The 22,778-nt window shown below is 38.7% G+C and overlaps 1 protein-coding gene across 3 annotated transcripts in view; it reads left to right on the top strand.

The window, feature by feature from the left end:
• TSPAN9 (tetraspanin 9) overlaps positions 1–22,778 on the top strand; it is a 150,892-nt gene that overhangs the window by 64,547 nt on the left and 63,567 nt on the right. For 2 of the 3 annotated variants that reach the window (XM_069864904.1, XM_069864911.1), the window contains one exon: positions 8,368–8,447. In XM_069864904.1, coding sequence (XP_069721005.1) covers positions 8,385–8,447 — 63 coding nt within the window. In that variant the 5' untranslated portion in view covers positions 8,368–8,384. Of the gene's footprint in view, positions 1–7,488; positions 8,448–22,778 lie in introns of those variants that run through there. The other variant, XM_069864897.1, reaches the window with a different exon arrangement.

Below are 22,778 nucleotides of genomic sequence, written 5' to 3'. Positions count from 1 at the left end.
TGCAGAATAGATGAGAATCATTTAGCCTCGTTCTTGCAAGGTGAGTAAGGTAGCTAAAGTATCTGACTTTGTTGTTGGCAAAGCAAAAAGCATTAATTGCATGACTGTTATATTACTGGCACATCCTATTTTTGGACCATATCCCACAGTGTTACTACACAACATACAGCAAGCTTTATTGTGAGGGTTGGTAAGCTTTATTGCGAGGGTAGATGCTGTTGCTCAGATAGAATCGTTCTTATAAATCTAAAGAGCTTCAAGACAGGAAGGAATCTACGGACTGTGCTCTGGCTAGATGTTGTGAAAAATTGTTGGAAGCCACAGAAAGAGTCCAGCCCAAACCAGCAGGATGAGATGTGGCTGTTATGCAGTGGTTTGATCAGAACTTCAGAAGTGTTGTTAATGGCATTTGCAGGTATGTTCCAGTTATCTTGAATTATTAAAAAATTCTTTATCCTGAATTCAGGAATGTCTCCCTTGAAAAACAAAAGAAGGTGTGTAGGGAATTATTAGGCCATGTAGCTTGTTACCACAGGTGGGAGACCTCAAGGAGGATCAGGAATAGGATGGGGACTGTTGAGTAGACTGGGTCATGTTGAGGGCCCATTAGAGAGGAACCTTGTATTGTGGTTTGAACTCAGCTTACTCTGCTGGCAACTTTCAGCTGTGAGTCTACTGGTTCTGGGCTGGTACTGAATTCACTTGGCAGTTTGAAACCTTTGTGAAAGCTGTGTCCCTTTGACCTGAAGGTGGAACCTGGGATCACAATTTGCGTGGAAATGCTGCTGGTAAACAGCCTTCTGATAACTCCCACATCTGTAAGTAGATTGCATTCCAGTAAGGCAATCACTCTATCACTTTCAGCAATGTCTTAAATTGGAGGCTGGGCTGGTGGTAAGTTAATAGAGAAGGGATCCTAAAATAATGATGTAAGTTCACAGACCATTGTAGATATCTGGGTCTCTGCCAGCCTTAATGCAGTGGTTTTAAATGTCCCCATTCATGGAATCACACCTGTTTATGCTTAAATGCCAAAAAATGAATATTTTAGCAATGAAGAGATACACTTGATTGTGAAAAGAATGTGCATAGAAATGTTCCTTCTTGGCATAATTGAGCAGGTTTTGGAGATGTGCACTGCCTTTTAAAATGAATGCTCACTTCATTCTCAGGTTCTTTCTTCATGCTTTCTTCATGTTTTCTTCACATCTATGAGGTTTTCTTTTTTTCAGTTTCTTTGCTTTAAAGTTTAATAGTTCTGCTGTTGCATAGACACTGCCATCAGTTAATTCAGAAGGGCAGACTGTTAGGGAAAGGCAGTCTGTTTAGAACAGAAGTTTAGAATAGAGGCGGACACATTGGGCAGGATTAGAGGAGATCTGTTTTTTGATGGGAATATCAGGGACAGGATGTTGCTGCCTTCCTGCCTATGGCTGGCATCTTTCTACTGTACTGATCTTGTTTTCACTGTGCGCACTAAAAGCACTTCTCTGCAGATGTTTTTTTTTGTGTACAACAGCAGTTGGTACCTCATATTTATTTGCATCATTGATGGCCAAGGCTCGATTTGGCTTACATTAGATCCTTTACAAGGAATCCCTGACTTGAAGATGGGCTTATTGATGATTTTACAAGTAACTGGTATTAAACTAATGCTGTTGTAGTGAGAAAAGCCCTTTTCCTCCTACACGTAAGATACAGAATTCGAACTAGAAGGATTTTCCTTTCAGGCACTGAAATGCTGAGCTTTTCAAAGACCCGGTTTTGAATCCAAAAGAGAAAGCAGAATACGAATGATGAAAAAAGTTCTGTTGAATCTGAATGGCTTTACTTTCTTAAAGATCAGGTGTTGATAGAAACAGAATTTATTAAATTAATTTTGAATTTGAATATTTATTCTTGTCCTTTAAAGAGAATAACATCTTTCCATGAGCAGGTTGAAAAAGATTTTGGTATATATATGTGTGTGTGTATATATATATACACAGCTCAATTAAACAGAAGCCCTAAGATGGTTAACTGAAGTTATTAGGGAGCTAGAGAGTTTTCAATAACAGGAGACACTGAGAAGATAAGTGCTTACATTAATGAAGGACAACTGACATGGGATGTAATAGAGGATTACAAAATAATGAATTATGGGCTGAGTATGAATGCCAGTACAGAGGACAGAGCTGGAAAGCTTAATACTGACAGTGAATAAGAGGAAGGTGCTGTGGTTTTTAACATATGGAACTCAGTGCTGTAAGATATTGAGGCTAAGTTCTCAGCATTATTTAAGAAGGATTATCTGTTGATGGAGATCGAGCAATTTATTTATTGCTATAGAAGATGAGATAAACACCTTTTAATTAAAACGGATAGAGATTCTTATGCTAAAAGGCATAAACAGTCTGTTCCAAAGCATCTGGTACTCTCTTCTACTCGGCAGGATAGGCCTGTCTGCTTTTGCACATGCTATTCTCTTGCCTCTCTTATCTTGTATTTTCTTCCACCTGCTAGTGGGAGAATTGATAAGGTGGCTTTGGGACTTAAAAAAAATATATCCTATGTAGTTATTATATTCAGAGGCAGCTATTAGTGTCTTGTTTTCTGCCTGGATTGTAGGTTGATTATTGTATGGATTGACTTGATCTCTGTACGTACAGTGCCAAGCCCAAGAAATCTCTGATTTTCTAGATATTAGTTCCTAAAGGTGAAAATATGAGTGGTGAACTGCATTCTAACATAATCTTTAGAGGGCTTCTTTAAGATTTAGCATGGTTCATTATGTTGTGAATTAAAAACAAAATCAGAGAAGACCTTTGTGCTAGTGCAAATGTTTTTATTTAAAAGTTTAAATGTTGGTAGCAGGATAGGTATTTTTTATAAAGATATGTTTTTGTGTTACTTTGGAAACTTGGACATTCTTTCTACTTAGTCTGAAGGCCCCTGAAGGACAGCCGGTATGACATTGTGACATAATCGCAATGTCTTAGCTTCAGGAACCCATATTGCATTTTTACGGTCATCTCCTCTATCTCCAGTGAATGAGCATATCAGGTCATTATCTGATCACAGTGGGTTAAGGTCCCTGAGAAGGTTTACGACTAATTCCTTTGTAAAGTATTGAGACCTAATCTCATTCTGTCTCTGGTGTGAATTCCTAAATAAGAAAGCTCAGTCGCACTATCAGCAGTGAGTATTTTCTAATGGAAATAGCAGGGACCAAATGACATAGAATGTTTCACAGAGTGAGTGAAGTCAGCACTGATGAAGGTGGATGTTGGTTTGAGGTGGCTATGTCTTTAAGAACAGATCCTTTCCCTGTACATCTCAAACTCTGTATCTTCTCAAGGGTTCTCCTTCACATGGATCCTGCATCCTGGAGTGCTGTTCCACTCTAATCTCTCTGCCAGGCCTCCTTTTCTTCAGCCATACCAATGGTAGATGGGATCCCAGAACGTGGAGCCTGGCCTTTTAGAAACCATCTGAGTGTTTGTGTTTTCCTGCCAGCTTATGCTGTATGTACATCTACCCATCCCAGGTACTTTTACGTGGTCTCTGGATGCGACTTTCTTCTGCAGGTGGAGCTGAGGGTCAGATTATGCCTGTTGGATGATACTCTTGGTTCTGCTCCAGGGTAAAGAGGGAAGGGTATCTCTGTCCTCTCTCACAAAACATTACAGTAGAATCATTTACTTGTCAGATTGCAGGTACGAGGCGTAAGTCTCCCCCTCCATCATTTGTCAGTCCATCAAATGCCCAAGGAAGTGGTGATTTTCTGAAGGTCTTAGGTCTGATTTTCTGAAGGCTGCTGTTCACACTGGTAGGGAAACAAAGTATATGTTTCACCCTTTTCTTTTACCCGATCACTTGGTAGTGGTTATTTTTAGCATTTATAACAAAATAAGCTGTATATATATGTCCTAAACAATGTCGGAAGATATGGTCAGGGATTGGAGACTCCAAAACTGAAGTTATAGTAATTATGTTTCCGATGGAAGACTTTTCCTGTTGGAAAATGAAAGTGTGTCAAAGGTAAAATATGGCTTGGTATAGTCAATTTTGAAAACAGGCAAGTTTCAAAACTTGTTTACCATACAAAGTTGTTCTTGAAATATAACTTATTTCTGTCCAATCCCATGATGGGCAGAATGCTTTGGATTTACAGCATGCAAACTGGGACCCTGGAAGGCCCCTCAATGTGGGATACACCTCTAGGAGCACCCAGGTTTTGGTTATAAATTCTGCAGCCTTAGGAGTTCTATTTTTACTTGTTGAAGTCTGTAAGCTCTTTGTGGTGGAACCAGGAGCGTGGAAATCCTAAGAACTCTAATGTTTTTGTTTCTCGTATGATAGTAATTTCAGTTTGATTTTTTGGGGCATTCTTTTCCCTTACAGTGTATTTTAGAATCAGTTGCATGGTTTTCTTTTAATCTGAGCTTTCATCTGCATGCAACTTCATGCCAGAGTCATAAGGTATTCTTCCCAGCTCCTGTTCCATGTTCCTTCTCATGACGTTCTAGTATTTGAGCAGTGACTGGAAAAATGTAGTCAATGAGCTTGTATTCAGCAGTCTCAGTTCTTTGTCTACCTAGTGTGCCCTGATGATGAAAGCTTGTCTAATTGTGTTCTTGGTCAATATAATTCAAAAGAAAAGAATGAATTTAAGAACCATATCTCTTGAACTCTTGACAGCATGTGCATTTGTGTGTCTCTCTGCAGGGTTTAGTATTGTTCTGAAGTCATGTTGCAGGGTTACTAAAACCTATGATTTCTGAAAATAATTAATTTGAGAGTAGTGCAATGGTTACTGTAATAGCTGAGGTCAAGTGAGGCGCATATTCAGTTTCCTTCTCTGCCAGCAATTATGTTCATCCTCAACAAATATTTTGGTCCTCTAGTTCCTCATATTTAAAATGGTGGTAGTAGCACAATCCTACATAATAGAAATCGCAAGGTAAAATATATAATGACTTGTAAAATGGCTTGTGTATTGTGATGACTGGAATTTTTATTTTCCCTTTTAAAAGACTCCCAGAGTTTCATATTTTCAAGTCAAGAATCACAGTAGATCATAAATAAAGCTTATGATATTTTTTTCTCAGCCTTCAGTCTTTGTTCGTGTTCTTGCTTGTTATAATCCCTGTCCTCACTGAATCAGCAAGATCATTTAAGGAAAATGTCTTGTAAAATGGATTTTGAGCTTTTAAAAGGAGAAAATCAGCATAATTTTTATACGTTGCTGACATACATTTTCTATCTGTATTATCTCTTTATAAACACATGGTTATAGATACGTGTATAATCTTTGACAGCTTTTGCTCGGTTTTGTAGTACAGTTCCACAAGTTGGTTGTGCAAAAATAGCTGAAGAGGACAGAAACAGAGGGGTTCAAGAGCACTGTAGCTAGGTGTAGTTCGCACTGAAGTTCTAGTGAGATAAAACTAAGGGCTAAGAAAACATATTAAATATTGTGTGACTTTTAATAAAAAACTGAAGTTATTTGGATCTGTGTTTTGAGGACTATGGTGGACTGTTTCCATCAGTTTTGGCAGAGGAACCATCCTGTGTCGTTTGGAGTTTTTACTAGTGCTCTTCCTTTCCATTTTCTGATACACCCATTGTGACATCCGTTTTCATACCTGGTATCTGAAAGTGGGCTAAATTTTTGTCTTGATACTTGGCTAAGCCATTTAGATGTGATGGACTGATGTTCATTGCCTTGTGCCAGGGATTTCTGGGGGGGTTTGAAATTATTTTCTTGATGTGGAGACATCTCTCAGCAACAACATTCTGTGATTCAGAAATAAAAAAATAGGGAAATACAGAGTGAGCTTTTGAATATTTTCATGCCCTAATTACTTAAGAGGTGAGATCTGTAGTGAAGCAAAATGTGTTTGTTCCCGTGCTGAGGTTACACTGTTGAGTGAGACCACCTTGCAGCGACATCTACCACTGAAGTTTCAGTCGGAGGAAGAGTTAAATACATTGACTGATCAAAACACATCTAGATGAACCGATTACAGCTTTTTCATTGCTTACTTCTCCAGCAAATAAGCAGTTCTGTGTGATGTATTAACCGAGCTGTGTTAATACTTTTCTGCTATCACGTGCACTACTGAGTGGTCATCTTACAGTCACATTTCTGATGGACACATTTGATGGAAGTAGTTCTGAAATTACTTTTGAAAAACAGAGTGAATAAACACTGTTGATACAGGCTCGGGCCTGCCTGTTGTTAAAATGTTATTCTGCAGCAGAAGAGGTGATATAAAGATACTTCATGTACAAACATGGGGTATTCTATGGCATGAAATACTTTATGGTGGAGGGATCTTTTTTCAGAAAAAAAACGTTGGGAAAAGTCTAGCACTGCTTTAGTGTGCTGATTCTGATGATGTTGCATAAAAATTGCAGAATTTTAAGGGACTTTGGGCAAAGATATATAAGATTGAATAAATGTTATGGTCTCTTTTCTCAAAGACACCTGATAAAACAATTAATGGTGCATTATAATGTGCATATGAAAGGGTCAGTTGCAAATCATGCATAATTTTTGCTTTTCCTGATAGCTGCATTTCTTTCATAGTGGCCTTCTAATGTGGTTTTTTTCCCTTACAAAAAGAGAAGAATGACCTGTGTTTTAAATCTGGTGTATCACTTTGCACCATCAGCATGCTGCTTTTATGATTATGACAAAATGACAAATTTGGAAGCACCAGGTATTACCTTAAGTATTTCTCTTCCTCCCATCTAGGCACTTGCACACATATGCAGAGGTGTATGTGCATGGTTGTACCCTTCTGTTCCACAGTCCTAGCAAGCATGTTATGCCACTACCTGGAAAGAAATGTGGCATTGGGTCAGTGTTTCTAGTTCACAGACTACCTGTGATTTAAGATGGCTTATTGCTATACACAAGAAAAATCTCTGATGTACCAGTTAAACAGAGTGTAAATCACTGCAAGTTCAGATATCCTTACGGTTCAGGAGATTTAAGAATTGATTGGTGATCCTGTGAAAAACAGCAGCTCTGCTTTTCTGGTTATGGTTAATTCTGTCACGGGTGATGGCGTCACATTGCGTGCACGTGTAACTGACACATATGCCTATTCGGTGTGTGCTGGTCTATTCCAGTCCCCTGTCCCATGGCATTTGTTTAAGCCAGAAAAAAAATGTAAGTCACTGTTAATTTAATGAGCAGAGAGGGGTTAGCACCTGCCTATCTAATCCACACTTTTCCAGTATTTTATTGGATTAAAGGAGTATCACTACCCTACATTTCTAGCATATAAACAGCTAAACAGTACTTGACATTTAAAGAGATTTTCTGTTGTGCACTCGTGTAGTCAAGAGTAATTCTAATCCTATTAAAGATATTATGTCATGGAGGCGTGCCCTGAGGGAGAAAGCTTCTGCTAACTGGCCTGATGGAAAGCAAAGGGGAGGGACAAGCAGGAGGGTGGATTTATTACTCAATAGTTAGGTCAGGGATTTCTGTGGGAAATGCCCAGTGGTTGCAGTTGCTGATGATTTCACGGCAACAGCAGTGAAACACAGACTGCACTCCGATAGCTGGTTACTGAATGAAATACTGCAAATGGGTGGAAAGAAAAAAGACAGCGTGTGAGAGTCAGAGAGGCACAGAGAGGGAAGCTGAGAGCAAGGAAAGTGCTGTGTCTCAAGGAGCCTCCCAGGTGTACCGCAGAAGCTTTTTGGAAATGGATGCAAGGACCATCTGCTGCCTATAGCTTAGAGGGCTGTATACTAGGAGTGGAGAGGAAGAGCTTATGGCTCTTTTAAATAAAAATCAAAGTTCTGCATAACTGCTTCATCAAGATAAATCATGAGTATGCACTTGCATGGAATATTAATCTCTAAATCCATGTCACAGATAGACAGAGTACAGCCTACATTGCTATAAAAAATAAACCCAGCAACAATGCAGTGAATAAATTCTGCAGTGATTATCTGGTTTACGTACGCAGAAAAAGAGAAGCAAGACAGAGACAGCTCTTATCGCACAGTGACATTTGCGAGGCACCGCATTTAATGCTGAGAGATGCTATGCATTAAATCTGACAACTGTGAAAAGAGAGATCATGGAGAAGTCAAGTAGTGAGGATTCTTCTATTCACCGGAGTCCATCTTTGGATAGCAAAGACTCAGATTTTGCTAAACCTTCTACCTCAGGGAGGCAATTTGGTCGAGGTTTCACTGCTGGAGCTTTCTATGGTACAACTGGATCACGCACACAGAGCCACACTGGGATCGGAACTGGGACTGGCGTTGGGACTGGCGTAAAAACTGACAAATACAGTGCACCCAAAGGCAGCAAATACGTGGTCTTTTATCTGGATCTATCCTTTGTTTTCCTTTTAGAATTTAAGAAGTGCAACATGGCAAGAGGCTGCCTGTGTTGTTTGAAATACATGATGTTCCTTTTCAATTTAATGTTTTGGGTGAGTACCGCCTTTTCTGTTGCCTCCATTCATTAGTGTATCCTATGCTGCTGCATTATGTGTGTAGTACATCTTTGAAGCAGTATGGTAAGTTCCCCCCTCCCCCCCCCCCCCTTTCATACCTGCTTGGAATATTTTCACTGTTAAACTTATGTCTGTTGGGAATGCTTTCTATATCTTTATTACCACCTGTTTACTGTAGTTTGGCTATTAATTCCTCATATTTGCTGTTCTAATGTGTGTTTTGAACTGGGTTATCTGAGAAAGGGAAGAATTGTTGCCTTTTAAGGAAGAGCAAAACTATTGTAGCATTAAAATCCTGCAGTGGCAGGATTTTTGCATTCAGTTGTAATACCCTGTGTTGCATTAAGCTGCAGGTTAATTTATATTTGAAGTACCTTCTTGTTGTCATCCTAAATATTATTTGCTTTTGTAAACTTCATTTGACAAACTGCTTTTTCATTTGAAAGAAGTTATGTTCCTTTTCTCCAATTAAAAACAATAAATCACGTATGTTCTAACCTCTTAGGTTTTCAGCATAAATGTTAAATGACTGGAATGGTGAATTAATCTGGATTCAGTTTCAGCTGCAGTTGTCCATACGGACATGTGAAGTTGGAGACTTGCATTTGCTTCTGAGGGATCAAAATTGATTTTCCACCATCAGCCGAGAGGCATGAAGAGTTGTAACAGTGCCTCTGCAAGCACGTTAGAAGTGTAATGGCTACTTTGAGCAAAATATGGTCATGTACGTGGGAGGGGAGAAAATTTAAAGCATCTAGTAGCATCTAGGCATCCTTGAGTGAACAGTATTGTTGAGGAAATCACAGGCTAATTGAAATACTGAGTATGCATGAACATAGACTGATATGAAATGGTTTGCTTCTTTTGAAATCGAAGTGCAGTACTTTCCCAGCGGCTGCAAAGCTTGGGCACATGAACAAAATAAATCATGGTTGTGATCCAGAAATATACAGTATGCCTCATAAATAAATGAAAATCCCTGGATTTATTTTGGAAAAACAGAGCATTAACAATCTAGTTCAGATAGCTACCTCTGGTGTAGGTATATCATTGTTCAAATTAGGAGTCTTACTAGCAGTTTCTCCATTTGTCCTGACCCACTTACTGAAATAACCTTTAAGAGCAAGAGTTAATGAGAGATTTGGTGCAGTGTTGAACCACTCATACAACAATGAGGTTTTATCAGTAGCAGACTGAAATACTACAATCACTGAACTTGTGAGTGTCTTACTTAAATTGAAAAGTAGAAATGGGCATTGATGAACATCTGATCAGAGTTTACATGTGATTTTTAAAATATTTTGCTTTTCTGTACACACACCCTACCAGAAAGTTGCTGTAGCTATTTCTGGAATAAATCACTTTGAACACACCAGGTTTATATCAAACCATGGAACAAGAGAATCCTTTAGGTTGGAAAAGACCCTTAAGATCATCTTTCACTCAATGTTGTGTTACTTTGACACTTTGGGAGTATTTTTTTCTATGCTATATGTTGTGATTATGTTTGGAACAGCTTTTTTTCTGATACCATTATTCATGACCTCTGTGATCAGTCATTGGGCATCTCTTAAGCTTCTTTGCTTTTTTCTCCTTCTCAAGCAGCAATTTTCTTGATTCTGCATCAGACTTTCAGCATCCATATTTCCATTCCTTGAACTTGAAAAAACATTTCAGACCTCATCTACGTGCTCATCTTTGCCTGCTCAGCTCCCACTGGACATTTATACAAACATATTGCTTCTTAGGTTAAAAGTAGCCTGCCATCTGGAACAGTTCTCTAGTGCCCAGTGCTTCTTCAGCTCTTACTCTTACCTCTTAATCCCCTTTACACTCTCCCCACCGTGTCTTTTGTTGACTTATGCCACTTTTCTTTCTGTTATTAAACTTTGTGACCACATCTCTGTCTAATTTTCTAAAAGTGCTTTTTCTGTCAACCAATTTATAAAGAATGAAAATGATATTCTGGAATGATGAATCTGAGAGATCGTAGAAAAAGGCTAAATGCAAGATGTTTAGTACTTCTCAGAGTACTAACAGAAATTTGACTCACCAACCTGGTTTCAATTGTTCAGAAGTCCTCCTCTCTTCACTCTAGCTGGCTTGTACTCAGTTTTGCAAGCCAGTTTTGATGTTTCCATGCATCCCTCAAGAGGACTGCAGTCTTGCTAGATTCTTATGGGTTTTTCAAACCAGGCTTCTTTCATTGTGTTGAGCCATTCAAATGAATTGCATTATCAACTCTTTTTACTCATGGAAACACGATCTAGAATGAAGCCTACGACAGACAGGTGTTCTGTAGTTTATTTCCTCTGGCTTTGTACCTGGAGTCTTCATTAGTTCTACTATGACTGTCTGACAGGTTTTGGATGTTTGGCTTCTTACTGACACTGTGCACTTGCAGTATTTCTCACTTCAGCCCTGAACTCTCCTGCTAGCCCAACCCTGGGCTCTCCAATGCAGCTCTGCCAGTGCCCTCCACCCCTATCCTGTCCTGAAACACTCCCTGCCATTTCAGTCCTGCCTTTTCTCTTAACCCATTTTTTACATTCCCAGGATTGCATGTTCTTATTGCTTCCTTCTGAATTTCTGTTAAGAAACCCAAGTCCAAAACCATGAAGTTATGGCCTGGTCTTTAGCAGTGACTATCATCTTTTGTAATGCAAGGTTATGCATTTTTAAAAAGAGAAGACTCAGTTTGAAGTGTGAAATTTTCTGAACCTGTAATTCAAAGCGGAATGAGACTCCTGGAATGAAGAGGTGAGGAGACCATTGACCATTGCTGCACTGTCATCTTCTGACAGAGGCCTCAATTTTTTTATTTTTTTTTTTCCCCCCTGCAGGAGCCACTTCCAGGTAACTGGAAACAGAGGTAGAAAAACTGTGTTTCAGGGAGTCTTTAGGCAGATGCCAGTTTAGTGGTTGTACAGCTGCAATAGGCAATCTGACTGACCGGCTTGCTTTGCACAAAGCAGCATTGTTCTGAGCCTGCAGCATCAGAAGCCTATCTCATGGGAAGTGTTGTTCTGCCATAGTAAAATGGTGTTTCTCTGATGCTTCCTTTGAAAATGAAGACTGGCAGTATCCTTTAGCATCCCAGAATGCTGGTCACTGTTGTCTCAAACGATTCTCAGTGGTGGCTCAAAGAAAGATGTTCTACTATAGAAAAAGAGGAATTTTTTTTCCTTTATTTGGATCTTGATACAGAGGAAAAGGCTCCATTCTAAACTGCCCCTCATGTGGCAGTGAGCTGCACTGCTTCATCCTGGCAGCTAGCTCATATACATTTGAAGACCAGTTACATATATAATTTATATATTGTACGCAGTATTTTAATATGTACAGATATGTAAGAATACACATGTATATGTTTGACCATGATGAAGTGAAGTGCAGTGGTTAGTGGATTCTCTCTGGTGTTCAGTAGCATGTTTGCACAGCGTCACTGTGATAACTCCAGTATAGAGGTGGTGCATTGTTTCTGCCGGGCAAGAATTTAGTGTTTGAGAATTAGTTTAAAGACAGCAAAATACAACTTCTGAAATTTAGAAGCATGTGTATTAGTTAATGGGTATGAGTTCTGCAAAGGAAATTGATTTAGTAGTAAGTTGAAACAAAATGTGTTTTTCCAGCCTATCACCCAGAGCTTCAGGTATTTCTCTGCAGGCCTCCGATTCTTAGCAGTTGTTCTTGGCCATCTGGCATTGCTTTCTTTTAGAGATTAGGAAAGTCTGAGCTGAGGTTTAAGGAAGCTTATAGTATTTAATTGTGTGGCTAGGATGATGATTTACACTGAATTCATCCTAAGTGCATAATACGTTTTGCAAATGGACTGGGCAACTACACATGCTAACGGATTTAGATTGCCTTCAAGAATATTTACATGCAAATATATAAAGATTGCAAAGTAGCCAATATAGCTCTGAGAGGAAATAAAATATTGATTTTTGATTCTACAGATAGCACCTTAATTATCAAGAAATGTAATCGCCAAATATAAACGTTAGGGTATATGTCTTTCTAGAATAGATTTCACTTCATTGTTTTATTGGAGGAAAGGATTACAATAATTATGTTCAGGAAAGCTTACTGGCTATGAAATGGAAATTCTATAGTTCTAAAAGGGAAATTTTGAAATGACAGGAATAAGATAGCAAAACTTCACTAGAGAACATTGCATGTAGATGGTGGTCATAGTTAAATTTTGGGTTTTCTGTTAATTTCATTAAAGTTAATGAGTCCATCTACAGTGAAGCGTTCATGATACACATATTGTTGGATTTTAACATTGCTTAATTTTAATATCAAATGCATTTTTAAGGGGAACATATGGCAAGATTATTAAATCTCTAATCTCCTATGTTTCAGGAGGAGCTAAGGAAAAGCTAAGTACAATCAAGAAGATCGTTAATATGGTTTATTTGCTAAATTGTTTATATTTACATGACTACCAAAAAAATCTAATAGGAATAGTATCTATTTATTAAGGCTATAATTATAAGAAGTAGTTATCATTTACATAAATTAAGTGGAGTCAAATTTAGAAATTCAGTTATTTAATATTCAGTTTCAAAGTAAATTTTATAATAGGTTGAGAGAGCATTTTACTTTTGCTAAAACTTAAGACTAGAAGAGAAAAAGATGGGCTGGACATCTGCTAGTCCAGAAGTAGTAGCAAAAAGTCAAATATAGCAATTTTTGCACTGATACACTGCTCTTAAAATAGTGGATAAAGGCTGTAGCTCTTGAAAAAAGCTCTTGAAAAGTATTTTTTTGCATTAGTTATTTGTCTGTTTTAATCTTTTAGTAGGAGTCATTAAGATTATTTCCTGTAGATAAAAAAAGAATGTTGCATGTTTATCAGTGAGCATGAAGGCAGTAGTACAACAGCCATGCTGGTCATTTTTACTGAAGTCGCAGATCAGATTAAAAGAAAGGGAGCGTACCCCTTCTCTGGGTCTGGCTACTGTCGGAATTATTGGTACTGTAACGCAGCTAAGATTTTTAGGGTGTTTTTTATAAGTTAATCTGTATTTATTTGTACCAAATAGGAGCATATACTGTACCGCACTGTTTAGTTTGAAATACAAAGCTGTAATGTTTAAGTTGACCTGTTGGACAGACAGTTAAATCTTGTGAAGAGACATTCTTCCTCTGCATAGCCGAAAGTTAATATCTAAGAGCGGTAGACTGTTTGTCCCTGAAATGAGAACAAAATTGCTAAGTATGGACAGCTTAGAACTGGAAACACATTCAAATTCTTTCTTTTTTGTTGTTCTCCCCAGTTGTTCCCCATTTTCTGATACAGGGAATAATAACAGGGAGAGACTGTGAGTGACCCTGGGATGTTTGTGTCTTGACGTAATAGCGATATTTACTTCTGACATATTTTGACTCTAATGAGTCAGTGATGTGGTCACAATTGTGGTGTAATCCCATGAAAGTAAGACTACTCAAAAACAAAGAAGCAAACAAAACCCCAAACTCCCACAAACAGCAGTAAAACCCCCAAATATAACAAGCAAGACAAAAACTAATTTTTTTCCATCATATTGTCAGGAAGATAATATGGTAATAATATTGGTAGGGACTTGGTAAACTGTGAAAAGAGTACAGCTTTTAGTTTTAGTCTACCTTCCAAATAGTATGGTTAGTATGCCTGTGCAAGCATGCGCCTCAGTGAGAGAAAACAATTAGATAAACTTTTTAGCGTGTCAGTGTTTTAGCTGGGAGAAGAAGGAAGGGTACTATTTAGTACCACTGGTGTTGTGTCCTAATAAATATGATACAAATAAAGTCCATTAAAAAACCTGTATGATGACATTACAGAGTGTAATATTCAAACACTATTAGAGGCCTGAGACTAGTTTTAATTTAAAATAACAAGGTTCAGAGCTGTGTTTGACTGCTTAATTCAGGTGGCGAGGCCCCCATAACTGGTTTTAGGATCGAAGCTGTTTCAACTTATTAGGGAAGACATTCAATATGGCATTTTTTCACAGTGCTTCTCTCACTCGCTGCTCTTTGCTAACACCATATTCTATTCTGGTTGGGGGTTTGTGTGTGTGTGGTTTTATATTATTATATTATATTATAATTATTTTTGCTTTCCTTCAGTGTGGAAGTGTTTTTACTTTATCTGTAGATAGGTGTGAGAGCCATTTGTGTCTGTTATTTTGGATTAATGATGAGTTGATTCATGACTCAAAAAGCAGATTTCTTATATGCATCTGTTATAATGTAGCCTGATGGACATAGTTTAGTTATTTGTATATGAGGAGGTTTATAAGCGTTGAAAGTGAGAAGCAGAGTAAGAATTTCATAATGGAAAAGAAATTACTCCCTTCCAGCCCTCCCTGTGGCACCCCCAGTATTCCCAGAGTTAAATCTTTCTTTAAGTACATGACTCAGGTTCTATTCCTCATACCCTCTGACTGTGTGACCTTAAGCAAATTTCTTCTGCCTTCTGTGACTTGGTTCCTCTAACTTTTAAAAATAGTTATGATATCAACTTTTATAAAACCCTGGTTATAATCACGGGATACGATTTTTGTTAACTTGGAATGAGCTTAATAACTGCAATGTGTCTTACTTACCCCTAGACTCCTAGACCCATGCAGAACATTTCAGTGAGTTCTTTGATTGGGCCTCTGTTAGCTTGCTTCCTTTTTGTCTGTTCTGCTACCTTCCAGATAAGTAATTCTGCAAGAGGCTGTAATCTTCCTCATGCAAGTAGAGGGTGAGTTTCTAACTCCATTATCTGGATGTCCGAGGAGACATCTAATTCTGCTTGTTTAAAAGCTGCTGACACAGAACAAGACCTGATTGGAAAAAGTGGAACATTGCAGTCCAGTTTGTGGAAATTAGAGTTCAGTTAACTGGGGTTTTGCTGTACATAAAGTTGGGAAGTTCTTACTGGGCAGCCAAGTCATCACAGATAATACAGCCTGCCATACTTAGTAGCTTCTTTGACTTTATCCAACATAATTTATAAATTTCATAGAATCATAGAATCACTTGGTTAGAAAAGGCCTTTGAGAACCTTGAGTCCAGCTGTACATTTACCCAAGGTTTCAGCATATCATGGAAACTTTGAATCAAAGGAGAAATTCTGCTGGATATCTTGGACTTGGCTTTAAGTATCTTGCAGAAATAAATAAACCACACACCTTCCAAACAAAGTGAAGGAACCCAATATGGCTAAGGACATGTCATTAAACAGTGAGTATTTGCTGAACTTGGATTGCTGGTTGGATAAAAATAATTTTAACATCACTTCACAGAAATGACTGCAGGCACTGAACTCAAAGCAATTTCACAACTTTCTGAAAAAAACAGCGTTAAATCAACTCAGATCTCCATTCAGCTCAGTCCCTTGCTGCTCTAGGAGCAACTTAAAGTACTGAGTTTATTCAGCAGAAATAATTGAACTTCCAAGTGTTTGATAATTTGATTGAGATGTTCATTCTTCTTTCCTCCTGCTTTTCTTGACCTGGGCCAAATTTCACATGGCTGTCCAAACCATTTTCATTTAACTACTCCATCCAGTGTAGCATGGATTCTGAATATTCTTGGGACCTGCTGCCAGTCTTTATTTCAAATTCATCTGCAGCTCATCTTCAGTAATGTCTCAAAACTTGGCACCATGGCCAATAGCTTTATCACTGCTCAGGTAATGCAGGTAGCTCTAAGTTTTCCACAGAGTTACAGTACATCCAGGCACTGTTTGTAGTTGTTCTTAATCAAGTCATAGCCAAGAACCTTGACAGGCACACACTCTCCTGGGTGGAAAACTGGTTGGATGGCCAGACCCAGAGAGTGGTGGTAAACGGTGTGAAATCCAGCTGGAGGCCAGTGACAAGTGGGGTTCCCCAGGGCTCAGTGCTGGGTCCAGCCCTGTTCAATGTCTTTATTAATGACCTGGATGAAGGCATTGAGTGCACCCTTAGCAAGTTTGCAGATGACACTAAGCTGGGTGGAAGTGTTGATCTGCTGGAGGGTAGGGAGGCTCTGCAAAGGGATCTGAACAGGCTGGACTGCTGGGCTGAGTCCAATGGCATGAGGTTTAACAAGGCCAAATGCCGGGTCCTGCACTTGGGGCACAACAACCCTATGCAGTGCTACAGACTAGGAGAAGTCTGTCTAGAAAGCTGCCTGGAGGAGAGGGACCTGGGGGTGTTGGTTGACAGCTGACTGAACATGAGCCAGCAGTGTGCCCAGGTGGCCAAGAAGGCCAGTGGCATCTTGGCTTGTATCAGAAACGGCATGACCAGCAAGTCCAAGGAGGTTATTCTCCCTCTGTACTTGGCACTGGTGAGACCGCTCCTCGAATACTGTGTTCAGTTCTGGGCCCCTCACCACAAGAAGGATGTTGAGGCTCTGGAGCGAGTCCAGAGAAGAGCAACGAAGCTCTTGTGAAGAGGCTGGAGAACAGGCCTTATGAGGAGCGGCTGAGAGAGCTGGGGTTGTTTAGCCTGGAGAAGAGGAGGCTGAGGGGAGACCTCATTGCTCTCTACAACTACCTGAAAGGAGTTTGTGGAGAGGAGGGAGCTGGCCTCTTCTCCCAAGTGACAGGGGACAGGACAAGAGAAAATGGCCTCAAGCTGCACCAGGGGAGATTTAGGCTGAACATTAGGAAAAAAAAATTCACAGAAAGGGTGATTGGGCACTGGAACAGGCTGCCCAGGGATGTGGTTGAGTCACCTTCCCTGAAGGTATTTAAGGTGTGGGTGGACGAGGTGCTAAGGGGCATGGTTTAGCGATTGATAGGAATGGTTGGACTTGATGATCCGGTGGGTCTCTTCCAACCTGGTGATTCTATGATTCTAAGTACCTTTAATCTTAGTAACCAATTTGAACCCATCTTTAAGTGTATAATGACTCTTGCCTCCACTGTCACCCAGAGCCTCTGTGCTGCCTGGGAAGCAAGCTGAAGCACAGAATGACTAGCTTGCCATTTCTCTTATTTCTTTCTTTGCCTCCTTGTGTTCACTATGTTTCTGTTGTTAAATGCAGTAGATGAGCATTAAATTTTTAGAGTCAGAAGACTTATTAATGTTTGCAAATACTACTTCTGTCTTAGTGGGGAAGGGATTCTGTACCCATGAATTCTTGTTGAATCTACTTGTTTCTCATTGCAGGCTTCATTTGGTGCTCCTGTCTTTTAGCCTGTGTTCTGACTCTCCTGAATGAAAACCCTTTTGCTGTTTGCAGTCAATGCAGCAGGGATACATAGTTTTGAAAACTGAATTAGTGTCTGTATGTCTTTGTTCCCATATAACATAGTCATGCGGCATCAAGGGATTGAATTTGTATCTCTTTTGCTTCTTTTGTGGATTTCCCAGTACTTCTGTTTTGTGTGCATTCTGGTACAATTTCTACTGCAGTAGATACAAATTGTAGGTCTGCTCTAAGAAATTATCACATTACTGTTGATTCTTAAAGTGTATGACACATACTGAGCGTTGCTGCAAGGAATTAAAGCCAGCAGAAACTGGTATACTAATTATTTGTTACTTACAGAATTATTGATTTCTAATGGTGTAAGGAGTTCTGATTTATAATTTTTTTTCCTAAAATAAGTGAAGTTTTCATTTTTTTTATGGTGTAGAAGACTGAAGTAAGCCAATCATGAGCTATGGATGAAGAGAAGATTATGAATAGATAACTATAAGCTGTAGGGTTCATCAGCTTAACAAATTACTAGTCATTAGCAGAGATGGATTGGTTGCTTGTGTGCATGTTTCTACCATGCTACACATGTGATGCAGAGCATGTTTACTTAAACCAAGCAGTTCTCTCTGCAAATAATGTGTGTAATGGTTAACAGTGGGAGCAGTTAACGTGGAGTAATTCTGTCATATATGATCATCTCTATATACCACAGTGTAGAATCAGAGCCTGAAATGAAGCAAAAATGAAACAAAGGGAAAAGAATTGGTGCTGTGCTATTCAATCACATTTTCTCACTTAATACACTATCTTAGAGAACTGAAAGTTGGTATTAAGCACATTTTTCTTTAAATGATGCTGCTGAATACTTAGATTTTGTCAGTAGCTGTGCCACTGCTGAGTAGTGTGCATTCTCCGCAAGACTCATTTCTTCTTCTGTATTATTTTAGAGACTTTCCAACAAGTTATGATCTTAGGCAGATAAGAGAGTTGTCTGTCAATAAATTGTAATTCAGAAATGTAAACATCTCATTTTGTCTCATTTCACAGTAGTTTGAAACAAAATCAGCAGTTAAGAATTTTATTGTCCTGTACTTCCATGCCCCTCCCCTGCCTTTTTCTGCTTCTTCTAGCTATTACTGTGTCCCAAAGAATACTTTCTCTCTCACAGTGTCCTTTGTATGCAAGAATGCAGATAAATTAGAAAAAAATAAACTTTGTTTTTAATTACTCTTTCCTTAAGAGTTTTGGTTGTCCTGTAATCTCCATTTGTGCTGCTTTAAGGAATTGATATTACATCTGTTGCCAAAATCCCAGAATGCCTTAGGATAACTTAATATATTTATACTCTTGACACTTTGTAATTATGGACTGTACTTTTATTCTCCTGATACAGATGAAAAGTTGAGCCAACAAAATGGAGAGAATGTCTGCAATGGGGCACAGGGTAGAGGGCTTAGAGCTGTTGCAGACCAGAACTAGCAAGTCCACATGCAATGCAGTTCGGCACAGGCAGGCTTGTGTTAAGTTCTGCTTGGTTGTGTTTGCATGGCATTGCCCACGAGCTCAGAAATCCACGCACTCAGGAATCCTGCCACTCACCTATCTTGAGCTCAGGTGTCTTTCATTGCTCGATTAGCTTGGGCATAAGCAGCCTAAACACGTCTATATTATGGTGTAGATGTGTCCTGCTAAAAGAATTGTACAAAGTTAAACTGAAATTGAATCTGTATCTCTGAAGTCCTTGGCAAGTCTCTTAAGCCAACAGGCCATCTGCTCCATGTCATTCCTTGTGAGAGACTTGATGTAGGCAAGCTACTTTTGAACATCATGTGCTTGTGAAACATGGTCCACAAGCACAAAACTAATTTCTGATTTAGGATCCATAGATCATCCTTTTATTTGGCTGTGTACTCCAGAGATCTAGCATGTCACTGACTCCCAGAAGTACCTAGAAGAGTGGAAATTTTCTCATGACACATAATATAAACCCTAAAACTCTCTACCACCAGCTAAGTGTCACTAAGAGAGCTGAAGTCCTCTTCTTGAGATTATCATCCAACATATGACAGTCAAGGTGAAGACTGTGCTATAGGATGTCTCTTCTTATGGTGTCCTTTGTAATATTTTTAATGACTACAAACCAGTTAATAAAATAATTCCATAATGATAAATAAATAAATAATATTTTTAATACTTATAGAATGTAAAGATAAGAAGAAAAAAAAGCTTCCTATTGCATGTCTGGCAATAACAATTCTATTCTTCCTACTTTCCCTAGCCCTTCAAGCCATATGTTTGCCTTCTACTGTCAGAGCAACCTTTGCTCTAGTGGCTTTTTCAGTGTGTGGAATATAAACCCAGCTCTTTGGTGGGATCTTTTTTGCACTGTCAGCATCTGGGAAAATGTTTGGTTTATGTCTTGCAACATTGGGTTTGTGTCTTAGTTTAAAATGCAGATATCTAGTGGTATTCTTCATCCTGTTTTCTTATTTTTGTGTTTGTTTAGGCTTTTTTTTTGGTATTATGTACTGTGCTCATAGAAGTGATCTGTGGAGGTGGCTATGATGTATGACCTTGGTGTGCTAAAGCTATCTGTTACTTTGGCAGGTTGGAATACCATTTTCTTGGGAATTTTAACTCTATTTCTGCCTTTAGGTAGAAATGGAAGCTGGCACTATTGTTGGATTTTCTCCTTGTTTCCTTTCTTAATCTGTTCTTCCATTTACAAATTAATTGGAATAAATAATTCTTGTGCTCTGTGATTTATTAGATGTTAGTGGTAAGGTTTCTATCATTCTGCTGTGATCATTTAAATTGGTGATGCAAATAAACTCTAACAGGGTTAGAAGTTAAGACTGTTAGGACGACTGTGTTTGACTTATAGTGGTTTGATTTATCTCCCATTCATGAGGCTCAAATGTAAAATCAGATATATTGGATCAGGCCAAAAGTTTGCACATCCTGCCTTTGAATGTAGATGGTAAGGAATGCTTGATAGACACTAAAGGGGTTGAACAAATTCATGGAAATCCTTTGAGTAATTCATCCTACAGCCCTCCTGAATTCTCTGGCAGTAAGTTTATTTATTTCATTATGTATTCTGTGAAAGAGCGCTTCCTTTAAGCCTACTGCTTGATAGTTTCAGTAGATGCTGACAGGTATTCTGGAAAACAGTGAGCTCCTTCATGTTTGTCATTATTGGTTTTATTTTATTTTATTTTATTTTATTTTATTTTATTTTATTTTATTTTATTTTATTTTATTTTATTTTATTTTATTTTATTTTATTTTATTTTATTTCTGGTATATATTTCTCTGGTAATCAGAGAAGTTCTAATTTAAAATTAAGTTAGTGCAAAAGTAGTATGTAGCAGTGCTTAGCATAGCATGTGTTTAGATCATAGAATAATAGAAAAATTCTAGGTTGGTAGGAATTTAGAGAACATCTGGTCTAACCTTCTGTTGAAAACAAGACCTAGTTAGATTATGTTGAGTACTTAGAGCAAGAGACATTCCACAGTTTCTGTTGGTAATTTATTCCAGTGTTTAATTGCTCTCAATCCATTCAGTTCATTCTCCGTTTTTCTTATAGCCACCCCAAAACTTGTGCCCATTGTTTGTCTTGGTGGCATTCTGCTGGATAGTCTCCAGTTTCTGGAGCTGGGACAACTGAACCTGAACCCAGTAGTTCAAGTGTGATCTAACAAGTGTTGAGTAGAATGCAATAGTCTTATCCTGTGATCTGCTGGATGTAGTCTTGCCTATGCAACCTCGTGTAGGATTTGAATGCTTATACTAAGTTTTTTGCTGCCCTGCTATACTGTGGTGTAGCTTTAATGTCAAGTTTAGAGCAGCAGCATGCACAGCATTCTGTGTAGAGTTCAGTGAGATGAGGAAGTTTTAATGTGAGGGCAATAAATGTTTTCTTCCTTACTTTTGAGCATTTACACACATGACACATGGCTGCAATTAAATACTTCGATCATTTTACTGGATTTACATTCAAGTGTGGATCTGATTGCCTTCCCTTGTAGTCTCTCCTGAAGTAAACTTCAGCTAAAACACTTTGCTTCTTTGAGCCATTCAGCAGTTTTTGTGGCCCGTCCTGCAGCTGTGTCACTGTGAGTCATACTTAGTTCTAAACTCCATCCAGCTTGAATGTATAGTTGGTGCAAGTGCTGACAAGAACAGAAACACTGATCTTCTCACTCCCTCATCCAAGCAGTGGCAATGTGTAATTGTGTTCTCTAGTACAGTCTATCGATTTTATACATTGCTATATGCGTTGCACTGCTTCACAGTATTTATCGTAACTGGTGACTGCTTTTTTAATTTCACAGTACTTCTGTTTTTGGTCTGATCAGGGCTCCTGCAGTTCAGCTAGTACTTATTTTCTTTGTTATGTTTAGTCTCATTAACAGGGCCTATGTCTCAGAATCATGAGATTTTAGGAGTTCATGATTTTTACCAGGACTAGAGGTTTAATGGTTGCAGGGGTTTGGTTTTGGAGTTTTTTTTTAATAAAATGCTAATTTTTTTTGCATGTATTCTCATGCGTGGCATTTTTTACAATGATACTTCATATTTTAGACTTACATTGGGGGAAGATGGGGAACAGCTAAAGCTTGAAAACAATATGTCTGTGTACTCCAAGAAATACATTTGTTGTGTTTTTTAAATGTTTGATTGAAGTGCAGGCTGCATGACAATTCTGTGTGTTTCCCTCTATCTGTTCTGACATGTGTCCTAGTTTTAGTCCATTTTCAAGTTACTGAGTGTGTTCTCTTGAGAGGGCTATATTAGAGCCCAACAATATTTCTTTCAGGATACTTCATCTTGCTTGTCCACACAGAAATAGCTGGGAATGAGCATGTTTCCACAACACATATACTTCTGGAATGTCTGAGAGTGCGTGTTTCTCACTTAAAAGCTTCTGCAGCTGTGTATGAGCAGTAATAAATGGCTGACACGAGTCTCTGTGGACATCTTTAAATGGGTGAAGTGTTCCCTGTTTCAGCAGTCTTGGGGATTTTTTTTCCCCTCCTGGTTGGATGCTGTGTTATGAGCCTGACCCAATCCTTAGTGACAGCTTGTCTGGCTGATTAATGTAGACTCCAGAGAATAGTTCTTTGC

The sequence above is a fragment of the Phaenicophaeus curvirostris genome, chromosome 1 (genome assembly GCF_032191515.1).
Source record: "Phaenicophaeus curvirostris isolate KB17595 chromosome 1, BPBGC_Pcur_1.0, whole genome shotgun sequence".
NCBI lineage: Eukaryota > Metazoa > Chordata > Aves > Cuculiformes > Cuculidae > Phaenicophaeus > Phaenicophaeus curvirostris.
The sequence above is the reverse complement of the archived record's forward strand: the minus strand, read 5'-3'. Positions and strand labels throughout refer to the sequence as shown.